This window comes from Podarcis liolepis, assembly GCF_965112155.1.
Source record: "Podarcis liolepis genome assembly, chromosome: 1".
NCBI classification, from domain to species: domain Eukaryota; kingdom Metazoa; phylum Chordata; class Lepidosauria; order Squamata; family Lacertidae; genus Podarcis; species Podarcis liolepis.
In genome coordinates, this window is record NC_139554.1 from 61,972,850 (window position 1) to 61,990,465 (window position 17,616).

The window sequence follows — 17,616 nt, forward strand, 5'->3', positions numbered from 1 at the left end:
TTTGTTTCACATTCAGAAGCTCTTGTGTGAAACATGTGCAAAATATTTCTACGAACAGAGTGGTAGTCAATGCTAGTCCTATCGAGAGGAGACCCATTCAAGTTAATAAACATAAATAACTTAGGTAGGACTTAGCTGAATATCATTCATCAATATTGTGATAGCATCCCAGCAGATGAAATTTCAGCAAAGACCTCAGCTAACATGTCACGGAAGTACAGTGGTACCTTGGTTCTCAAACGCCTTGGTACTCAAACAACTTGGAATCCGCAACTGCAAACCTGGAAGTAAGTGTTCCAGTTTGTGAACTTTGTTTTGGAAGCCGAACCTGCTCCCTTTTGAGTGCTATGCTTTTGTTTTGAGTGTTTTGCTGAGGTCTGTCAGTTTTTGCTATTTATTTTGAGTTTTTGTTTTGTGACTCTTTTTTGTTTTGTTTTTTGTGACTGTGTGGAACCCAGTTCAGCGATTGATTGATTGATTGATTGATTGTGTGACTGCAGTACATTGTTTATAGCTTTCAATTTATGGATCAATGGTCTCATTAGATAGTAAAATTCATGCTAAATTGCTGTTTTAGGGGTTGTTTTTAAAAGTCTGGAACAGATTAATCCATTTTGCATTACTTTCTATGGCAAAGCGAGCCTTGATTTTGGAACGCTTTGGTTTTGGAACGGACTTCTGGAACAGATTAAGTTTGAGAACCAAGGTACCACTGTAACTGGATATGCAGCTGCAGGCCATGGGTTGAAAATTATTTTAAAACAGCAGCTACCCTGAGTCATTGTTAAAGGGCACCTCAGTTCTTTTGAACCACTTGAGCACCAGAAATAGAGTTTTTGGAGCATCTGAGGAATTTGGTGGGGTGAACAGCTAGAATGAAGACAAACTTCAATGCAAAAGTGGTTGTGCATCTGAGTCAGCACCTGTGATCTGGGCTCATAGTTTAGGCTTTTCAGAGTGTCACAAAGCAGCAGTTCATGCAAGGAGGAAGTGGCAGTGGTGCCCATAAGTGGCAGCAGTACTCCTGGGCATTAGGATGGTGACAAGGCATGGTGTTGGCAAGGTTGAGGAGCTCCAAGTTGGTGCCTCGCAGGTCCATACCATATATTGAGCCATTTCAAGTACAGATGTGTGACTTTCCTCATGTTCACATCCGATTGGCTTAGAATATAGACTGATGGGGGGACCTCAAAATGGCCCACCTTATTTTCTGAGAAGTTGTCCTCCCGCCTATGAATTCACAACCCCTGTCTTCTGACTTAAGATACAGATATCCCACCTAATATTTCTACTGGACTGGGGCTGATCCGTGTCTAAGCAACACAATCTGCTGCCAGTGTGTTTAGCTTGACTCTCATTCCAGATGTTTCTGAGATCAGCAGTGATACGATGTTAAAGCATGATAAAAAAAGCATTGTGTTGAAAACGGTCGATTTCAGCAGAATCAAAATGTGCAGAAGGTTGTTTGAAATCTGTCACCCCCTCTATTGTGCAAACAGATAATTTTATGCTTTTCACAGGGTGAGAAGTAGAACATTTCTTTAAAATCTTAATTTCTGCTTTCCCAGCATAATAACATGTTTGGCTATGCTAAAGTGTGAATCTCTTTGCAATCACAATGCAGAGACAAAAGGGGCAGACCCTTTCTACCATTAAAATGTATTTGTGCCACATTTTAACACAAATAGGATTGTGCTTGTTTTGTGGTAGCTACAGTACATTTCTGGTGAGCCATCCCTCATTCTGTTGTCATAGCAGGATCATGCAAAGGTATCACACTTGCTATCATACTTGAAAGAAGAACGACTGTTGGCAGAATAAAAGCTTTGGCACCTACGCTGTTATTCAGGAGTAGAATTCTTGATGAACCCAAACAGTGCCATGTGTTTTGTACCCTGTCAGGTACAACAGAATGGGTTGGGAGCTTGGTGGCTGTCTCGCTAATAAATGGATGAATTGATTGATTAAGCAATTTAATTTTTTTTAGCATATCTTAGTACAGCTGATTAGGGGGAATAGTTAATGAACACTTTTCTTTCTTCAAGGCTCTAAAAAGACAATGCTGTACCAAGAAATTAATATCAAAACACAATGCTTTAAAAAAAGGAAGAGAAGGTTCAGGGAGTGTTAACAGCAATGCAATCAACAAACGTGATTGTCATTTCACAGAGGACAACTGTAATTAAATCCAAATTATTAAATTTGTGATCACTCTCCTGTTCATGTGGCACACTTATTAGATAAATTACATTTGCGGAAATCATTGGTGAAGGCAATTCAGCCTAGTTTACATGATCAGGTTTGCGCTAGTTTTAAGCAGACCATTATCCATGTTTGACTCTAAAGAATCCAGATTATGCCCCTAGTCAAAACCCATTATGAATGTAAAATGGAATAAGTCCATGTCTTTTCTGATTCACCTGATCTTCCTTGCTTCTTTTAACTGCAGGTTATTCAAGCCTGTTCATTCTTTTTGTACCCTTGCACCTTTCATTTTTGCTTTTAAGTATAATAGAATGAACACCACAAACTGTTAATATATATTTTAATACACTAGATTGTTGGTAAGTATATAGCTGATCTGTCCATGAATGATGACATACCAAGGGACCAGAAATAACCCTATGGTATAGGAAGAGCTATCTGTTTCACCCCAATACACTACTAGGGAGGAAAGAAAGACACAGAAGCAGGTGACAGAAAATAAGAGCGAAAAGGAGGTAACCCTGCCTATTTTTGGCTGTGTTCCTTCTCACTGCCTGTGTGCAGCCCCTAACAGATTACTCTTGGGGAAATGCAGTCCTTGACAGACACAAGGCCCACCTAGGCAACTGGAAAATGTACTCTCTTATGTTCCCATATTGCACTGAGAACCACACACAAAAGCCAGAAGATAAGAGGTGACCCTGCCTCCCCATGAACAGTGACAAAACTTCATTCATGTTCACTTCATTCAAAAGCGGGGGTGGGGGGTGGGGTGAGTTAAATGCAGGAAGGCAATTTCGCAGCCAACAGAAAGGGCTGCTTTTTCAGTGCAGCCCTAAATAAAACTATCGTAAATAAGGATATATAGATATGGATATCCTTTTCCAGAGGGTTCACCATGATTCCCTGAATACATCTTTAGCCAATCATTTGAATAATTTTTCAATATACAAAATGTGGCAAGAAGGAATGCTCACCTCTTTGTCATCATATTAATCACCATTTTCTTTTTTAATCTAAAGTGTGAATCATTTTAGTTGTGTGGATGCAGCCAACATCAGTGGTTGTCTTCTGTAACTCCATAACATTTCATTTGGGAACATCATATTTTGATCTGTACTGTTACTTTACAACTGTTCCTTTTCTGTTTGTTTTGCATGATGTTTATGCACATTTTAATATTTGCTACACAACTGTGAATAATGTAACACGAGAGTTTACATTTAAATGGTAAACAGGGAATATTACTTCCCGGTGCCTCATATTAAATCTGCGCCCCTGAGTATTTTTTGCCCATAGATCTTTGTGAGTTGACAAGCTTCTAGAATTGTTCACTGTGCACCTTTCTAAGAGAAATACATTTTATAAAGGAAGGTTTGTTAATAATAAACCTGCCTTGCTGTGGGTTTACCGAATATAACAGAACCTGTAATGCATTCTTCACTTAAAAACAGCAACCATAGCTCAGTGATAGAAGACATCTTGTGCATGTAAAATGTTCAGGGTTAAATCCTAGAGATCTCCAAGCAGGGCTGTGAAAGACCCACTGCCAATTATTGTAGACAATTCTAAGCTTGATGGACCAAGGGATTGGATTGGTATAAGAAGGCGTCCTGTCCCCAAAGCAGGCCATGGGATGGCACAGTGGCACTCATCTTAACCTACGGACACCTATGTCACTGCTGCCTACCAGGGTGGGAAAGGGTGAGGTGGCAATGAGGTCCGTGCAGGACAGATACACCAGCAGGATTGCCAGGTTGGCTCTGCCAGTGCATTGGCACTGCGCTGATCTTGGCACTCTGGCCCATCCCAGGCATGGTATGGCTAGTAAGACACCTGTCTGAAGCCCTGTATATTTGCTTCTAATCAGTGTAGTGTACTGAGCTAGACAGATAGATCTGTGACTTTGCTGAGTGAAAGGCAGTTTCCTATGTTCCTATGAGATAACTTAAACATATGGAATCTTGCTGATTCCAAAGAGAGGTGCCTGATTCGGAGCAGCTTGCATAACTCTGGTGTTGTCACATTATATTGAACTTAGTCAATAAGCTAAAATACTCAGCATGTTAATTTGCAAAATAGTTTGGAAACAGCCCTGTTTGTAGGCCTGCATCTGATCATGGTTCACAGTATTAGGCAATAGGTCCTAAATTCTTTTGGGGAGGGACAATAGCTCTGCGGCAAAGCACAAGCTTTCCATGGTTCATTCCCTAGCTACCCCAGTTGAAAGGATTAGGAAGCAGGAAATGAGCAAAACCTTTAGACTCTGGAGAAGCACTTGCATTCAGAGCAGATAACACCGATACACAGGCTTTCTGACTTGGTATAATGCAGCTTCCAATGTTTCACTCAGTATTAATGAGCTATCAATATACTGAATATTATTAAAGTGAACAATTAATAGCAACTTGAGTCTGATTATGACAAAGCAGATAATTCAGCATCAGTTTCGCAATTGGAATGAATTATAATACCTTTAAAATTTGTAAGTTAATTATCTAAGATAAATAGCTATGGGGTGGGGTTGCAGGATTTCTGCTCTTGCTTCTGGGGTTTTTTTTATTTAAAAAAAAATAGATCATGTTCAAGCAAGACTGGCCAGTGTGACATTAAAGACAGCAGTGTAGCATGGATGAGATCAAAGTTGCCCTCACGAACCAATGTCGCTCTCAGCTTAATAGGGTTTTTAAGCCAAGTGAAAATGGTCTGTAGCCATGTAGCTGTCAATGAACATTTTCTTTCTGAGGTTGATTTTGCTCCCTCTAGACCATGAAGTCAGTGTTCTAAATATTGTTCCAAAGGCAAAAAAAGGAAAAAAAAGCTTTCAGATTTATCTTGTAGTGGAGTGTCTCGTACCTGCGATTTCAATCTGCCATCACACCACTAGGCAGCCTGTGAAATAGAATAAAATTTCTGCAAGAGACAAAGCGAAGTTCAGCATGTAGGGAGGAAGTTCACTTCATGTTTCTGATCTGCAGAGTTTAATTATGAAAAATGATCCTGTCTCATGAGTGCCTGCAGTTCAGTGTTAGATGACATGCTTTCCATGCATACAATTATAGGTTCAAATTCAAACCCTGGCTTCTCTAGCTTAAAAGATCACATGCAGCAGGGCTAGGAAATACCTCCTTGAGACTTTGCAGTGCAACTTCTGGATAGATTAGAAACTAATGGGGCAGATAATCTTGTAGTCTGGTTTAGGATGCCATCCCATACAAATCTACGAGGGTAGAAGTCTCTGCAAACTCCATATGCCTTACATCCAAGTAGATATGCATAGAATTGAGCTACCACTTGGTTACAATGTCTTTGGTTGCAAGCTCCTTGGTTACAAGGTCCTTTCTCTAATGCTCCTCTTGGCATTAAGTCACTGTGTGTGCAGCTTTATAGGGTTTACACTCATCAATGCTTCAAAGCACTCCCAGCCCACTAAAGCACTTTAACAGAATTGGCAAATTCAGGGAAAAGCAATTTAAAGAGTATGGGGGGCGTGGCATGACCAGAACCAGTACCTTTCCACCAGGAACCTTTCAGCAACTTCTCAGGACCTCAGAGTGTGCCTAGTCCAGTGGTGGCCAAACTTGGCTCTCCAGCTGTTTTGGGACTACGATTCCCATCATCCCTGACCACTGGTCCTGTTAGCTAGGGATGATGGGAGCTGTAGTCCAAAAACAGCTGGAGGGCCAAGTTTGGCCACCACTGCCCTAGTCAGAGCAGCTCTAGCTGTTCCCAAAGTGGTTTGCAGACTTATTTTGTGTCTCTGTGATGGTGTGGTAAACACGACTAAATCCCCATGGAAGCAAGCTGCTTCGTGTTACACATCTTCATGTGGTTGCAAACAAGAATATCCTGAGTGGTTTATTTGCAGATACAAAGTGATGAAAAACAATTTCCAACAGATTTTTTTCTCACTACAAATTGTGAAAAGTCTGGATAGCTCCAAGCCCTAATTGATTATACCAATTTATAGAGATCATTATAGAGATAGAATGGAAATAATCCTAAACAAAGTAGCATGGGGGGGTTGTGGGGGGGGGAAGGTGCAGATCCATATTTTGTGAGTTAAACGGAATCATGAAAAGTGGCTCCACTCAATTTTGGGTAATGTGTCCTCCCTTTGACATTCTGTTGCACCCTAACTCATGTTGTTCAGAAGGGTTCTCTGATCACCCATTTTTGAGGGCCAAAGAGAGCTTAAGGGTGAAAGAGGGAAAGGCAAAGTCTCCTTGACCTGACTTAGCTTACTTTGCACTCATGTTCCAGGCCAACATGTGTATTAAGAGCAATCTCATTCTTGATGTGTCAGTTGTTCTTGCCATGTTCTTTATAAATTTGGCCCTTTGTTTTATGTGCATAATGTATGCAAGACCAGCATAGCTGTAGCAAACACAGCTCGTTTCATCAACAGTTGTAATTTTACCAAACCTCCCCCCACCCCGGATATACTGTCCTATTACCTGAACTTTAATATATTTTCCTCTGCAGGTTTTAAAATATAAATTACTTAAAGGATTAATGTATTATCCTCTGCTTGCAGTCAAAAAAGATCCAAGCCCAACTGAAGGAGCTTCGCTATGGGAAAAAGGATTTGATTTTTAAGGTGAGTTTGTCACTTGAGCTGGCAAAGGTATTTGCTTACAGGCAGTGTAACATTAAGGGAATATGGTCCAATGGTTTTATTATTCCAACCTGTGCTGGGGGGCAGAAATGACTACCTATCACCATACATATTCAAAGGGATTTGGAAAACTAAAGGGCAAATTTGATTTCTGTGATACATTGTCGAAAATGTCAATGATTTCAGCAGTTTTTCACTATGAAAATGTTCTTAAAGGGTGAAGTCTGTTAATTCTAAATCTTCAAACCATCTAGCACTGTGTACTAACACTTACTTCACTGATATTTATATTCAGACTTCCAACACATCTAGCAAAGTTGTGATGTGTTTTCAATTATTCTCATTTATCACTTTCCCACTATTGCATATTATATAGCCATGGAAGTGAAGTCACAGTTAAGGTGTTTCCAGTAGTCTAGCTTTTCTAAGCACAGAAGCGATAGTTTGTATATAATCCATACAGCTTCTTGAAACTGACATCAGTTTCATGAGGTTTATAAGTTTTCAAAATATTGGATAAAAAATGTCTCCGTTACTGAAGTTAAAAAATTGTGAAATGAAGAGCAAGACTCTTCTGTTTCTGGTCAGTCATACTTTAAATTTTTCATTTAAGAGGCTGGATTGCTTTTTATTTCCATTTTATTTTTTGTAAATAAATCATCCCACCAGAGATTTCCTTTCACAGAGATAGTGAAAATCTTCTGTGTACTTATAAAGTTACAGAATTGTTTCCCTTCCATTTTACTTCGTAAATGGGCACAACAGGGCCTGGGAACCTGTTATCTTCCAGTTTATGTTGGACTCCAACTCCCATGAACCTCAGCTTGCATGGCCAGTGATCAGGAATTATAGGGCTTGTAGCAGTACCCAGAAAACTGCAGATTGCACCTCCCCCCAATGGTAGAAGCTGTACAACAGCACGTGTTAGTTGTAGCTAGTGAAGCCATAAAGGAAGTACAGTATCAGCCTGGCAAATGATACCCGCATGCCTGCCTTATGCATGCAGAAATAGTGATAATGTTTTACTGCCACATTCATCTTCTACCTCATGGATTTCCATTTGCATTTGAGATGCAGAACCTCAAATTCCTGTCTATAACAGAGTAGAGGTGTTCCAGAATGTCTTTTAAAATGTTATTTCTTAACAACAACTTGCATGTATGTTATTTGATGCAAAGTCTGTGGATTGACTCACCTGTTTGAGTTGCATGCTTTGCATGAATTTTATCTTTGCTTTGTGCTTGTAACCAAGTTGTAATCTGGATTTTGTGTTAGGTTAATCTGTGATAGCTTGATGTCATGTGCAAGTAGTTTTACTTGGAAACGTGCCTTGTAAGCATTTAGGAAACATCTGACTGCAGCCCTGTATAGGGAAGCTTTTTAAGGTTTAATGTTTTATTGTGTTTTTATATATGCTGGAAGCCGCCCAGAGTGGCTGGGCCAACCCAGTCAGATGGGCAGGGTATAATTAATCATCATCTTCATCATCATCATCAACATCATAACTTCACATTTTAGTTAAGATGTGTGTTCAGGAGTTTGTCTGAACATGGCTTGAAGCAGAAAATTATTTGCTAAGATTGCCTGTGTCAGTTCATTAGTTTCTGGGGTTTAAAAAGTCCTTTCCCACAAGCAAAAACTGATTCTGGGAAGCAGATCAAAGTGCTGTTCTTCTGGCAGAACACACATGGCTATATTTATATACACGAGTGGTATATAAATGTTGGGAAATGAATAAATTGAGTGAAATTTGGGACATTTTACTACCCCAATTACATTGGAGTTGATCTCTGAGAAGAAAAATATCCTGTCTGATTATCTATGTCTATTTCCTAGTTTTTCTTGAAAGGGGTTAAAAAGGTGAAAGTATTGCTATATTTGTGGGGGTCAATATAGATGTTATCCATAGATCCCTTACATATCTGTGATCCTGTATTTGTGAGGTTTGGAAACTAGTAGAAGAAAAAGCTGAACCAGTCAGTCAAGTTGTAAGATACAGTGGTACCTCACAAGATGAATGCCTCGCAAGACGGAAAACTCACAAAACGAAAGGGTTTTTGGTTTTTTGAGTTGCTTCGCAAGACGATTTTCCCTATGGGCTTGCTTCACAAGACGGAAACGTCTTGCAAGTTTGTTTCCTTTTTCTTAAAACCGTTAATACAGTTGCGACTTGACTTCGAGGAGCAACTCATAGCACGCGGTGTGGTAGCCTTTTTTGAGGTTTTTGAAGACTTTGGTGATTTTTGAAGCTTTTCCAAAACTTTTCCGAAACCATGCTTCGCAAGAGGAAAAAAACCGCAAGATGAAAAAACTCGCGGAACGAATTAATTTTGTCTTGTGAGGCACCACTGTAAAGCCCTTAGCTGGCCAGTTAAGTACTGCCATTTACATGGCCAAAGCGGTTGCCCTCTTGCCATAGAGACAAATGGGTGAGCCTTTTCCCACCTCGCCTGACTAGATGTTGCATCATCCTCGGATGGAGAACAATAGGCCAATGAAGCTCCTGCAGCCAATTGGAAGCTGCAGAAGCCCTGTTGGACGTTCAGGCTCCAAAGAATGTTCACAAACATTCACTTCTGGGTTTGCAGCATTCAGGAGCCAAAACATCCAAGTACCAAGGTGTTCAGGATCCAAGGTACGACTTTACTGAAAGTTGTCTTTCTATATACTGAATCCAAAGTTATGCATTTTGGGGTGGGATCTAGGAACCTGATGGGTAGGCAAGATCTGTTAGAGTTTAATGCAGCGAACCCTCCCACCATATCCATATAACCATATGTGCATTGACCTCCATTCCAAGGAAACCAACTCTGGAACCCCTGGAATCAGCGGCATACCTGGCCGCTCTGGCTCATGGAGCGATGAACATGCCGTGCACCCAGGGGCAAGGCAAGCCGCCCACAAGGGCGATTGTCGTGGTGATCCCTGCCCAGGAGGTGGCACCCAGGGTGGATCGCACCCCCTCACCCCTCCTTCCTACACCCCTGCCTGGAACCTCTCATTGCTTTGAGGTTGGTGTGCACACAACAGTATTATAGCAATCCTGGATACTCTTAAGTACAACCCACCATGTTCACTGGAGTTCAGTCCCATTTGGGTTGAGGAGCATGAAGAGATTCTTTTTAATAAAGCTTGATCCTCAACAAGTACTTTTTTGCTTGGCTGTACAATCCAAAGTCAGGACCATTTTTATTTTTATTTTGTCAACCGCCCTGAGACCTCTGGATATAGGGCAGTATATAAATCCAATAAATAAAATAAAATAAAAATAAAAATGAGCCCTGTGATCCTGCAAGTAGGGGCAAGTTTTTCATTTTGCTATTCATACCTCCTCAGGAGGAAGCTCCACTGAGTTCAATGGGGCAAAAAAGACATTTCCAGTGTTCCAGAGCTGGTGTAATTTGTTCCCTGTTGGAGGGGCATGTCCTTTGTGACTTACGTAAATGTGCTTGATTGCACCCATGCCCAATAAGTAGAGCAAATTTCCTATATTCTTTAGTGCTCTATTCAGTACACTGTCGATGAAAAGCACCCTATAAACTATCCTTCTATTGCTAATCATTTTTCAGATGAAGATCGCTCTCAGAGCTTTTATGTGCCATTAGAACCTATTCTAGACATGTGCTCTATGTCGAAAATTCTATACGGGTGAACATAAATTCCTTCTATCATCTCATCAGCTTTTTATAACTTGATTTCTTTTCACCTGAAATTATTAAATCACCAAAAAAACACAGATGCGAACTGAGAAATCGCTGCAGATTTAGTGAAACAAAGCAACCCTCTATTTTTTACCATGTTCATTAGGAATACAGTCTCACTGATTTGAATAGAAATCATTTTAAATAAGTGTGCCAAATTATAGAAGTGTGAGTCATAACAGACAGCAGCAGAATCAGCTCAGCACTGTAGTTCTTAACTGAGAATTAGTCTCACTGAACACCATGGGATTTATTCCTGAGAAGATATGCATGGTATTGGGCTTTAAGAATGCATGATCACAGTCTAGCTCTGGAATCTCAGGCAGACTTTGAAGGATAACTCAATTTGAACTTAGTAGGACTTATGTTTGAATAAACATATTTATAATCAGGCAGTGAGTAGCATTGGGGGGGGGCCATATTGCAAGTGATCAAGGAAGTGGAAGAACCCATGTGCTGCAGTGAGCAGATTGTTGGAGTCCAGGTTTTAATGCCACTCAATAAGCATAGAGGATGATCTTTGACGACTTACAATCTCTCAGCCTAAGCCAGCTCAAAGCGTAGTTGTGAGGATGAACTAGGATGAACTCACAGGTTCTGAAACCTTTCCCATAAGGCTTTTTATTACTGATTTTTCTGGGTTTCTTTTAGCAATTTTACTGCTTTGTGTTGGTTCTTGGATCTTGTATTCTCAGGTGTTTTTAATTGTTTGGCTTTGCATGATTTAAATTGCTGTCCAGTTATTGTTTTGTTATTTTCCAATTTTTGCTGAATGCTCTATACAGTGTTTTTAAAGGCAGCATGGAAATAATTTTGATAAATAAATAAGAAATCATAAGAAATCACTGTAAGTTCATTGGGACATACCTATCTTAAAATTATTGAGAAGGGATGAGCTAAAGGAGTGGCAAGAAGCTTTAGGTCCATGTGTGTGTAACTTTCAATTCCTATCCTCATTGAGCATGTTTTCTTGGACTCTGCATTATATTGCATCATTGACTCAGGTGAGATCTGTATCTTTCACAGCCTAAAGCAGGAGCGAGGGGTCTCCCCACACCACACCCTCTTCCCAGCCACACGTCATCTCTCCTCATCTCTGAACCAGCCCTGCCTTGCACCTCTCTTTAATGTTTTGCATGGTTGGAATTGGTCTTTGAACTTTGACATTGCCTCTTACTGGCCTTGATGGAATGTTGCTCAGAAGGGAATGCCACCCTTGGGCTAAGAAACTTTGAAACTTTCCCTACTCTCTGGCCTAAAGCAAGAAGTTGTCTATAAGATGTTTCTCCTCCTCAAGAATAAGCAAGTGGTAGTGGTCAGGAACTCACCTCAACCCTAAACCTTTGTGCTTTTGACTCCCCATCCACTCCATTCCAGCTTTCAGTCCCTACTCTAATTAGCGCAAGGTCTGAAAAGCATGGACTGAAAGCATAGATCACTCACAGTTGAATACCCAGAGCTAAGGTTGAGGGACATCACCCACTGAATGTGAGTATTAGAAGAGGAAACTGCTTCATTGAGCATCTCCGTTTCTAAAATAAAAAGATCAAGCTTCGCCACTGCTAGTGCTAACTCCATATGGTTGACCGCTCTCATGTTTATTCATACAAAACAAAGTGAAATCAATGAAGCAGCACAGTTGCAACTGCAAGCATTATGTCATCAAGTACATTTATTATGGGAAGGCTTTTCCTATTCTTATGCCATTGTTTTATTTTATTGCCCCTCAGGCTCTTGGACTTTTTATTTAGATTTAAATTCTTAGGCTACTCTTTGGCCACATCAGTATACAAAGCTGTTGATTTAGAAATCACATTTGCTGGGAGGAAGTTAAATTATTTCACCCATTCAATTCAGGATAGTTTCATTGGCCTTTAGAGGGCCAAGAGAAAATAAAGGGCTCAGGAATGCTGACTTTTCCAACTGAGGTGTGTTCAGTACTCTTCTAGAAAAATAGGTGTCGGTACTCACCATGAAGTTGTTACAGTAAATGCCATACTTTTTAACAACAACCGAAAAGAGTATACCCTTGAGTACGCCCTGGAGAAGAAGAAAGCACTGGGTGTGTTCCTCTTTGAGCAACAGTGATCTGCAGTTGTACCTTGGTTCTTGAACAGCTTAGTTGCAGAACAAATCAGCTCCTGAACGCTGCAAACCCGGAAGTAAGTGTTCCAGTTTGTGAATGTTTTTTGGAAGCCGAACGTCCGAAGCAGCTTCCGCTTGGTTTTCGAACAGTTTCGGGAGTCGAACGGACTCCAAGAATGGATTAAGTTTGAGAACCAAGGTACCACAGTACATCATTTCATCCAAAATCTTATAGGACTATAGTACCGCATGGAGACATATTTTGTTAATTGAGGGATCGGTTGATTGTCTTTTTCTCCAAGGAGCTCAAGGTGGCATACAAGGTTCACCACTCTTCATTTCATCCACACAACAACCCTGTGAGGTAGTTTAGATGGAGAGGCAGTGAGTGGCCCAAGCTCACCCAGAAAGTCTCATGGCTGAATTGGGATATGAACACTGATCTTGAAGGTCCTAGCCCAACAATCTAACTACTATCAACATATATTCTCCATCTTCCTTCCTTCCTTCCTTCCTTCCTTCCTTCCTTCCTTCCTTCCTTCCTTCCTTCCTTCCTTCTAGAGTTGTGCTGAAACCTACTCTCTGATTTCTTGAAAGTTTTCTTCTCTTGTAAATGAGACTTTATTTTTTCTGTCGCTTTAGAGTACGCCACTTTAGAGTTTTGGTGGGTATTGGGCTGGACTTATCTAAAAGCTGGGGAACTAGATCTGACCAGTGTGCCAGAGTACACTCAGAACAACAGGCACACCAACACAGACCCACAGGCACACACCACTTGCTTGCTGAATGAAACGCCACCTCAAGAGGATATGCAATAGCAAAACCTGCACCCCATCCATGAGAATTTCACAGAATTGTGTCCTCTGATCATTTCTGGATGCAATTTCTTTTCCCACTCACTGATAGAGAATAGGTGGGGCTGTGGTCTGGCAAACACAGGAGATATTTTCAGCACAACATGACTTTCTTCCCTCCTCCTATTTTCTTTTACTCTTAGCCACATGATGACCTGCTTTGGGCTTGTCTTGCATCTCATCACAGCTGGGTATTCCCCTTCCCTTTCAAGCTCCATTTGGCCTAGAGCTCAGGACAGTTTAAAAATGCACTACTAACTTTCCGAGATCTTCAGCATCTTAATTATCTCTAGTGCTTCTCCTTAGGGCATCTTCAAAGTCCCAATCAGAGCAAAGGCAAAAACACATAGCCAGCTTGGGCCAGAACTACAACCTTTTTTTGAAGTCAATTACAAAACCAGTCGTTCAGTTTTTCAGTAATAGCAGCACCTGCATAATCAGCTTGAAGGACCCCTCTTGTTTGAAATGGCTGCAGAGCTGCTGCTGCCACTCCAGCTAAATTTATCTGCCTAACCTTGTCACACAAAATAACTTGGGCGACGTATTAAAGGTGCCATTAACTTCAAATGTAAGTCCGGAACCTTAAGGCCACCTCAGGGGCGTGCAAAACCTTCCAAATTGGATTTTTTCAGTTCATTAAAGATGTAATAACCTTCTTAATGCACAAGGCCACATTCAAAGCAGCTACAAAACAATAGAAAGACTGTTTCTAACATGTCAGAGATGAAAGGGGCTCTTGTTTCCTTCACAGGTTTATAAAAATAGCAAAGGAATCTTCATGTGAAGATGAGAGAGAGCTTTGATTCATTACAACCTTTGTTTGACCTATTCACCGGTATGGATCAATTATGGTTTTATAGACCATTAACCCAATATCAGTTCATAAATATTACATCATACAAGCAATTATAAATCTATGTTTAAACTTGAATATATGTCTCCTACCCTTCCTTTTGTCACTATTTCCCTTCATCTGCATTTTAAATTTAGGGGTCCTTCCCAGGATGTAGGCTTCATTCTGTGCCCATTATTTATTTACTTAAAACATCTCTATTTTGCCTGTCATTAAATAATACCAAAGGCAGTGTACAATAAAGCAATTCAATACAAAACAATTAAAGTTTAAAACAGCAAATCACAATTGTTGCCCACATGCACGTGGAATATTTTCCAGGAGCCAATCCCCCACTTGGAATAGCATGCAGAGTCCAGGTGTGGGCTGAAAATAGCCACAGCTATATTGGAAACAACAACCCCAAGGTTTAGTGTGTTAGATGACTGATAATTTGAATCCACCTTTGCATGGGTCATTCCAGTGGTCCTAGTCATCAACTGGAATCTGCACATGAGCTACTGCTGGTGCTATAATGTAGCATCCTGACAAGACCCCTTATGTGGTCCTTCATTTTTGTATCTGTGATCCTGCCCAATGACTACTCACCATCACCATTGTGACAGCAGAAGAATAAGAGTTGTAAATGTAATGAGATTAATGCAAGGGCCTTACTCCAGGGAAGGAGAACAGCCCACATCACTGAGAACACTTTCTTAATGTTCTGGTTTTTTCATCGGCTTGTCTTCTGAGAGATCCCTGTGCTTTCCCCACCTATTTGCTAAAGAGCACATACGATTAATGGAAAGTTATGGCTGAGGACATATTCCATCACTGAAATCTGTACAAGACCCATGGCTTCTAGGAGGGAGAGTGGGTCCAGCAGACTCCTCTGCATTTTACTAGGAAACGGATCTGCTCCAGAAATAGAATGAAAGCTCTATTGCAGGGGAAAACAAGTATTTTTTCTTTCCCCCATGGAGGCCTTGGGGAATGTGGAGATGAGGAAGGAAATGAATACAGCTAGGTCCCTATTTCATATCTGCATCATAGGGCGAAAGCCCTCTAATACAGTCTCCACATCCACCCTGATGCATCAAGGAATATACCTTTTTATTACCTTGTTGTTGTTTAGTTGTTTAGTCGTGTCTGACTCTTTGTGACCCCATGGACCATCCCTCCGAGAACACTATCCAAACATCTCATCCCCTTCTCCTTGTGCCCTCCATCTTTCCCAACATCAGGGGCTTTTCCAGGGAGTCTTCTCTTCTCATGAGGTGGCCAAAGTATTGGAGCCTCAGCTTCACAATCTGTCCTTCCAGTGAGCAGTTTATTACTTTACCATTGCTGAATCAACGTTAATGAAGAAGCCATTCTGGCCTCCATAATAAACGCTGGGACTTTAATCAAACACACTGAAATCTTAACTACCCACTGAAACTGCAGTTCCGTCCACACCTCTTCTGACCAGCTGTGATATGTTTCATGGTTACTCCCAGCTGTGCATTGGGTACATCCAGAACCCAAGTAGCGGGGGCGGGAATGGAAGCTAGCCTGCCATTTCTCATCATTTGCCTGAAGACCCCTTCCCCTGGATTAACTTCCATGAAGACCCAGAGACACAGCTTGAAAACACTCCCATGAAGCAATACAAATGTAAAGCCCCATTTTCTTACTTATCCATAAATGTTTCCCTACTGTATTTGCGTCAGGCTGATGAAACATCTTATAGGGCAGTCTGAAAAGAAGTGAAATTTCATCCCACCTTACTTCATCCCATTACATGTACCGCAATACTTAACACATATGCAAAACAAATTTTAGGCTAGAATTATCCATTGGGAAGTTGCATTATTAAAAAAAAATCAAAACAAAAAGGTCTGGAAATTGTCTGCTGTCTGTGTATGTTTCCTTGGAATACATAACAATGTTTATAAGTAATCTGGAAATGAATACAACTTGTTGTGCCATTTTTAAGGGCACTCGGGGTCCATATGCTAGTTCTTTTCAGATCCAATTATAAATGAAAGGCTTCTGGGATTATTGTTTTTTGTCTAGAAGTGTTTCAAATGCTTAAACATGTTTTCTGCTTTGATTTGTTTCTGTTGTCTGAGTGGGGGGGGGGGCAATAGAAAAATGATATATTACTTTGTATGTATTTTAGAGGATTCCCAGTAGCAGTGGGATGAAATGAGAGGGGTAGTTTTTATAGAGAAATACTAAGACTCAACTTTATGCACTGGAGCTATGGATCATGACTTGTGTGTATGTAATTTTGGTAAAACCAAGATTCCTGACAAATATTGCCATGACACGCTGCCGATTTCCCTCTCTGCTCTCTCTTCTGTCTTATCATGGGCCCTCCTTTTACAAACCAGAACAAAAAGGGGGAGAGAATGATTGGCAAATGAATCAAGAAGCCTCACTGAAAAAGGGTGAGACAGACACTCACAAAATGGAACCTGTTCTTCACAGTGAAGACTATAGTTGAGATAGTGGTTTGATCACATCATCAAGCAAAATATCAATGATTTATTCTCATGAGTGTTAATAAGAAAGACGTGATGTGCAATGGGGGGAAAATGATCTATTTTTTCCCCTGCTGAAAATAATTGGAACTAAGTAAATATACAATTACTCAAATTCTCATAGCAAATATTGCCTTTGGAAAGAAGCTCGGGATTTCATTTAAAATACATACCATGCAAGCAGAATCTAAATGTGGGCAGAGTTGGAAGTAAAATGAAGTCCTAAAGTCAATGAGTTGAACCCAAGAATGACCTTCCTGGGCATGTTCTGCTCATATAAGGGCTAATTTTCAGTTCACATCAGAACATTGATTCACAGGCATAGTTAATGGAAGTTTGTTTGTTTGTTTTTGTGAATTCAAAATGGGATAGTTTGAGAGATTTACCAGTAGTTGTCCTGACAGCCACTGGCTACCATCTTCCCCACTCCTTCCTATATGTCTCTGTGATGATCTAGAGTTGTTCCCAGGGGCATTCTGGGGGTAGAAATTGCTACCACCATCTAGTGTCCATTGGGAAGACTGCCACTGCCCCAAAGTGGTAGCAAAAGCAGAAGCAGGGGAAATGGTAAGCCACTTTCATATCACAATTGCCCATCAACATTCCCCAAATTTGAGCTGCCAAATTTTTCCATGGGCAACTTTTGATTTATTCTTATCAGCTCCCAGAATAAGAAATCAGACAGTGAAGCTCCAGAAACTACATGTATTTGAATGACAACATTTATATGTGAATCAAAAGCTCTGTGAAGCTCCTAGCAGACATTCCTAGTCCAGGACAGTTTATAATTTAT

The 17,616-nt window shown here is 40.6% G+C and overlaps 1 protein-coding gene across 5 annotated transcripts in view; it reads left to right on the forward strand.

Annotated features, from left to right (window-relative positions):
* The window catches only part of LUZP2 (leucine zipper protein 2), a 326,571-nt gene that overhangs the window by 241,417 nt on the left and 67,538 nt on the right, over window positions 1-17,616 (forward strand). For all 5 annotated transcript variants that reach the window (XM_083464752.1, XM_083464751.1, XM_083464749.1 and 2 more), the window contains one exon: window positions 6,743-6,805. In XM_083464752.1, coding sequence (XP_083320878.1) covers window positions 6,743-6,805 — 63 coding nt within the window. The remainder of the gene's footprint in view (window positions 1-6,742; window positions 6,806-17,616) is intronic.